The sequence below is a fragment of the Nothoprocta perdicaria genome, unplaced genomic scaffold (genome assembly GCF_003342845.1).
Source record: "Nothoprocta perdicaria isolate Ctin4 unplaced genomic scaffold, notPer1 scaffold_61, whole genome shotgun sequence".
In the NCBI taxonomy this organism is placed as follows: Eukaryota; Metazoa; Chordata; class Aves; order Tinamiformes; family Tinamidae; genus Nothoprocta; species Nothoprocta perdicaria.
The window spans coordinates 245,816-252,560 of NW_020455877.1; the positions used below are offsets into that span (position 1 = coordinate 245,816).

Below are 6,745 nucleotides of genomic sequence, written 5' to 3' on the forward strand. Positions count from 1 at the left end.
ATGAACATAGTGGGAAAGCTCAATTTAATGATACCTTGGAGCATATTCTTGATTCATTTTCTGCTGTTCTTTTTGCAAGGTAAGAACATTATTCAATTTTTATGCTAGTACTAGCTTTTAAAAATATATATATTTTTTCTAAATATTTCAGCAATACAAGTAGGTTTTTTTTCTTTCATTGTAAGACAAAACATTTATGGCCCTTATTGGAGTCAGCAGAATAACACCAGTTGAGAAAACATATCTCACCATTTTCTCTGGCTTCTGTTGAAATCAAAGTATTTCTTTTATTTTTTTTWWAWKTTTTTTTAAACTTGATTTTTTTACAGAAGAATTGAAAAACTAATTTTTCTGATCATGTTATTGTCAGATGCACAATCAGATAATGATGTTGAGTAGAGTATGATTTTTTTGATGAAGCGCAGGCTGCACCTGCAATTTGTTTGAACATTTTTAGAACTCTAGAATAAATAATCACTCTTCTGGTTATATAAACTAGCCCTTTTTTTATCAGTATATGTAGTGCAAATGGATATTGTAAACAGTTCCCTTGGAGCAATTATAAAGACTTCTAAGGCAAAATGAGAAAGAACATTCTCATTCCAAGAAATCCCTGGGATCTGTAATGTTTTCAATGGATTGCAATTGAATTTTATAGGTAACATTCAGCAAATTATTATAGGTATATACATATATAAAAGTATAGGTATATATAGAAATACGATTCTGGATGGCTCTGAGCACCTCTTGCATTTTATCAGTTCTGAATTGATCCTCTTCTTGCTGGCAGCATAAAAATTATCTGGAAAAACATCATTAGCTATATTTTTTAAAAAATAAAATTAAGCTGAGTTTTTTTAAACCTAAGAAATTGTTGTTTGTCAAATGCAGGGTGAGGCTGTAGAAAAAAATAAACTAACTCAATGATTTTCAATCTACAGGATCATATTGCAAGTTCTCTCTTTTGAAAAGAACTTCAAGGTAAGTTTTTATTCCCTATTTGTCAAGTCTTAAAAACAGAACAAGAATGAATAGGGTTTATCTGACACAGTACAAGTTAGGAAGTAAAATGTAGTCTTGAATGTGCAATTTTTAGTAGCTTGGATGTAAAAATGTGCTTTCAGAATGTTTACAACTCTCTTCAAAAAACTTACATAAAGGCCATGGATCCTCATTTTGAAAAATTGAGGTACTAAGGAAGAATGATGCTTCTCTGGTTTCAAAAAAAAAGTTTAGAGGAATAATAGCATGAAATTAGGGTGAGGTCATTATTTCATGTCTGGAAAAATACATTAAAAGAATAACTTTCTAACATTTTTAATTGCATGATAAAATCCTAGCTGCTATTTGAAGCACAAAAAAGTAAGTGCTATACTGCCTTAAATAAACACTTTCAATACATGCTTTTATGTAGAAGATATAATCCAAACAAACCCCAAACTAGGGAATGTTCCTGATCCCATTGAATTAAATGGGAACTATGCCATCAATTTCAATAGAAGTGTTCAGTTAAACATAGCTTTGGATGTCTAATGACCTCAGATACATCTAGTGAACACAGATGCATAATAAATGATGATAACATCTTGGACTGTTGATAAAATCATGTTTTGTAGTTTGGTGCTATTGTTTCTAAAAAAAAGAAAGAAGTTAATCATGGATTTAAGTAAGTTACAGCTGGACAGTCATCTTTTGTGTTTAAAGGTACCATCGTAGCACCTTGAAATAACCCTAGGGAGAACTCCCTACACACGCACTGTTGCGTATGTATGAAGCAACTTCACAATTTGGTATCCTGTCGYATAAGTCTTCTTTGCTGGTGTTCTCTCCCCTGTAAACCCTCTGCACCTCCGTGAACAAGCCTCCCACGTATGAGAGCAGAGATTGGAGCACTGTTGAATTCTGTAAAAGGAGACCATGAAAAGGAAAAAAAAAAAAAGTCACCTTTTGAATGTTAACCCAAGAAAGACCTCTTTGATAAAGTGCTGGAAATGAGAGCGAAACACCTCTCTCAGGGGCACTGCTTATTCAGGTTGCTCCGGAGACCTTTGATTATACAAGATGCTTTTTGTTTTCTTCCAGAACTGAGTTTAATGCAGCTCGACAGAAAAGAGATCTCTTCRCAGCAGAGGTAGGTTATGCCTCCAAAAGAGTGATCCGGCACGGGAGGAGCCCTCCCTCCCTCCCTTTCTGCCCTGGGGCTTGGCTCTGGTGACAAGGGAGCCTTTGTAAGGAGAACAGCAGCGGGAACAAGAGGACAGGGCAGAGGAGTGGCTACCTGCTTGCCTCAAACCTAAACCCACAGCCTTCATTCATTCGCTCTTTCATTCATTCATTCATTCTTATCAAAATGCGCCCTGAATTACCCATCCTGACAAACTGATGGGTACACACCATGGGAAATGAAAGTGCGGCTCTTYGGTCCTTTGTGGCAGCCCCAGAAAGCTGTTAGTGTTTGGGGAGAAGAGCAATGGTGAAACCATAGGTGAGGCTCCTGCTGTAGCTGCAGGGGTGGCCATGGCCCAGCCCCGGCTCCTGCAGCTTGGGGACACCCTCACTCCAACACGCACCTAGGGCTGCACCCAATAAAGAAGGGGATGCAACAGGAAATTAGTGTCACAGCAGAGATGTTGTGCCTCAAAAATAATAGACAGGAAAAAAAAAAAACAGCTTTGCTGAGTTAAAGTAACTGAATACAGGGAACAGAAATGGGTGTTTTTGTCTAGTGATGATAAGGAACCACTCTGGATAATGACAGGCTATTAGGACTAAGAATAATTTTTGCTTTTGAAATGGGGACCCTTCCACTGTGTGATCTGGTTCAGTTCCACGCTGACTTTTGTTGCCATGAAAAAAGCAAATTCTGCTAAAGTATTTACAGTGGGAAAAGGGAAGCATTTATGTTACTGTGTAAAGCGCTGGTGAGCCTTACTCTGTAATGTTTATTATACAGCCCTGGTCACTCTGAGACCCATTAGTTCAAACTCCAAGCCCTCTCCAAGCACAGGGAATGCTGAGCAGGGGGTGAAGGACAAAAAGCCTCTTGGGTTTATTTTSCTTCTTGTGCAGCGGGGGGCTGGTGGGTGCGTGTGGGGAGCAGCAGAGGGCAACTCTTTTCCTGTAAATATGTCTGAGAGGGACCAAATGAAAACACAGGGTAAGAGCTRCTTAAGGAGAAGGACACTGTTGTATAAAGCAAAAGGATATAAAATAGCCACGAGTAAATGCACCAGGGAATCTAGCTACCCAGCACTTCACCCTGATAAAATTCCCACTCAGGCTAATGAGGGCAAAGCCCCCCAAGTGCTTTCCCCAGGGAATGTGACCTCTTCTTGGGATAGGACGTGACAAGCTGCACTAGCTTAGGGCTGAAGAGGCTCCAGGCGTTCCTTGCAGCCCCGGGCCTGGCAGATGGACGTGTGTCCCCAGCCAAAGCGGGGGTCTAAAGGCCAACGTGCCTGTCCATGTTGCCAACGTGGAGGGCAAGGATGACGACCCTCCTGCTCAGCCATCCCCAGTCCTCCGCTCCCCGCAGAGTTGTGGGGCCTTGTTCCTTGCTGTCCCCACGGCAGGTTGCCATAGCCCCACGTGCCCCATTTGCAGCCTCCACRTTGCAAGAAGTTGGTTGCAGTCCCCATGGCCCTGCAAGGCCAGGCTTATCCCCACAGCGCTGCCGATGCGCTGACCGGCGCCTTGTGCCTGTCTCTGTCTCCCCTAGGACCACGCTGCCTCCCCTCGGTCTCGCCTTCGCCGGGCCTTTACCCGGAGTCCTCCAGGTCAGTACCGCAGGCTACSTTATATAGATACATACAGATACAATAGCTCACCAGTTCTATAGAAAATAGGGTTTCTGTGGTACTGCTGTTTTATATGCCGTACCTTTTGCCTTGTCTCTGTTTCCAGAGCCTTGGCATACATATATCAGGAAAACAGTTTTTAAAATGGAAGAAGGTGAAAACTAAGCTTGTAAAACAGGAGTTTTCACGGTGAAGGTCAATGTTCTGAATGGATCCTTGCTTCTGTGAGTGCTTTTACTGTGAAAAGTCCAGTTTTTGGTTCTCATCTGTGCTGTTAGCAGCTTTAGTGTGGGTTTGCTGCAAGCAGAAAGGTCTSTTTATTTTATTTACTGCTTCATTTTATTTATTTACATTTTTGCAATGCTTTTTAATCTCTATGGGATTGTAGGGGCTTGTATTGAGGGGTTTAGTTTTTGCCCTGAGAGGGAAAGGAGCTGCTCCAAAACCTGCTAAAATTGGGGTAATGACTCTGTTTTTCCCCCTCAATTGGGGAGTGATGACTTAGAGCCTTCTTAGTGCACATGGTTGGCAGAGAGCAGCGAGGTCTTAGCTTGTGAGCATAAAATAAAGACATTTAATGAAGCTACTTTTAGCCACAATCACTGATACAAAACGAGCCATTCCCATGGAATCTTAAGTCTCTGACTCTGGTCATTTATTTTTTCTTAGCATGAAGGGAAGGTTATTTATAACTGATTTGGACTTTGGAAATTATATATTCTAGACCGTTCATAAGCATAACAGCAAAGGGTACATGAAGCTTAGGAGGGAGGAGCTGAACATACGTATAAATTGTACTGAATTTAGCCACTTGGAGTAATCTGCGTCCCATGTATTTCTAGATGAGGAGGACTGGGATTTGGTTGCTTTACATGGGAACGTGACCTTTTGTTAGCTGGGAGGAGGCTGACCTCCTGCTCCTTTGCTAGCTTACAAGTCTGAAACCCAGAGAGAGAACCCCAGATCTCTCCTAAGCAGGGAACACAAAGGATAGAAGTGAGAAAATGTTGAAAACTGGACATTGCTGCTGGTTACTTTTCTTAGCTAAGATAGCTGCTACAATAAATAATCTGAGGCCGTTTGCAAAATACTGTTTCTACTAAAAAACACCCTGTTCTACTTGCTCGCAGGTTCTTGTCCTCAGGGGTGCCTTAATGGAGCAGTTTGTACGGAGGCAGGGGAATGTGATTGTCAGATATTTCAGGCTCAAGGAAACAGGTGCCAAATTGGTAAGTCTGGGGCCAAAAGAATTGAGTTTCAAGTTCAGCTGAGATAGAAGGTGCAGGTTGTAAAAACTACTTGGCTCACAGCATGCTTGTAGTTGGGCTGTCACTCAAGTAGTAGCAAAGAGGATTCAAATTGCGTATCTTAATGAAAATTTATAGATCATCATCTGGTATGTCTGTGTTTTAGATTTGGGCTCTAATGATACACAGATGCCAGAGCAAATACTATCTGGTATATCGTCAGCTAACCAGGTTTTCTTATTYAACTGCATAATCAAAAAGCCACTGCATTTTCTCAACAGTGATTTATTGCAAAAAAAAATGATCAGCTGTTCTAAAGCTCTGCTTTCTGGTATCTGCTGTGTGTAAGGATCAGCAAGAATCATGGCCCAGCATCTGCTGTAAATCTAAACTCTTTGCCTCTATTTATAATTAAAATGCCCCACTGCAACAAATTCAAAACTTAATTATGATGTTACTTGATTAAAATTGTACCCTGAAGATTAAAAGAAAAATAAAATTACTGACTTTATTTGAAGCTGGACAAATAAGAATCTCTGGTACTTTTCCATATTTCCTTTAGAAGCTATTAGTTTTTTAAAATCTCTTACTTCATGGCTGTGAAACCTGTCAATTTTTGACTAATGTTCTTGTTTAAAATTCTGTGTTTTTTCCAGTACCTAACAGTGGTAAGGACCGAGATGGGATTTGCAAGTCATGGGGACAGTATCATTTTGAAACATTTGATGGCATCTACTACTACTTCCCTGGAAATTGCTCCTACATTTTTGCAAAGGACTGCAGTACTCCAGAACCCCAGTACACTGTTTGGGTAGGTATATAAGCATGTATTAGAAATACAACATTGAGTATTTCTGTATTATAGGACTTGCATTTCATCATTAGTAAAATAAGAAGGGAGACAATAAATTGATTTAAATGTTGCTTTATTTACCTGGATTTAAAAATGTGCTGCTGGAAAATGTCTGAGCCTATGTGCAGTAATTCAAAACACTAATGAAATAATAAGTAATCAACAGAGTCAGTATAATAAAAATAGTATTTTTACTCCCTCTATCCTAAAAAGGATCTCTGATCGCTCCTTTCTGGGAAATCCTGTGTAGGAAAAAAGGATCCTAAAGCAGACCGTGGAAACACAATAAATTTGAGTTGTCAGACTGTAGAAGTGAGTGGRTTCTTCAGTAAAGCACAAGCAACAGTCACAGGCCTGATAGTTTGGCCCCTGCACGTGCTGGCCTGCTCTTCACCAGTGTCAGCATTCTACATCAGCTGCCCAGCAGAAATCTGCATCCTTTCTGGGAAATTGGGGTCTGAAGACTATTGATTTTATTTATAAACAAATCATCTCCTTATGCCCTTAAAACTGTACCTAGTGAAGGTTAATCTGATAGAACTTTCATACTGCCTTTTCTACTCACTCACTTTATGGAGAGATGCTGTGGCGTTTGTCTTCCATCATTTTATTTTAATTCTTTGGGTTGTGTGTGCAGCAATGGTCTTCTATGTTTTCAGAAGACATTATAGCAAAACCTAAGATCATACGTAAATCTAGAATCAGTATTTCAGTGAATTTCACTGAGAGCAAAAACTGTGGTTTCTGGGATGCTCTTTCACTGCCTTACTGACTCTGTGCTACAGGCTAGGAGAGGAAAAGAAGTCTGATCTTAAAGGAGGAATCCCAGCTTAACATACCCGTTCTAA

The 6,745-nt window shown here is 40.2% G+C and overlaps 1 protein-coding gene across 1 annotated transcript in view; it reads left to right on the top strand.

The window, feature by feature from the left end:
• Positions 1–6,745, top strand: part of OTOGL (otogelin like) — a 79,299-nt gene continuing 72,554 nt past the window's right edge. Inside the window, exons 1-6 of the mRNA XM_026049724.1 lie at positions 1–79; positions 942–981; positions 2,083–2,131; positions 3,719–3,776; positions 4,928–5,026; positions 5,701–5,855. Of these exons, the coding sequence (XP_025905509.1) occupies positions 1–79; positions 942–981; positions 2,083–2,131; positions 3,719–3,776; positions 4,928–5,026; positions 5,701–5,855 (480 nt within the window). The remainder of the gene's footprint in view (positions 80–941; positions 982–2,082; positions 2,132–3,718; positions 3,777–4,927; positions 5,027–5,700; positions 5,856–6,745) is intronic.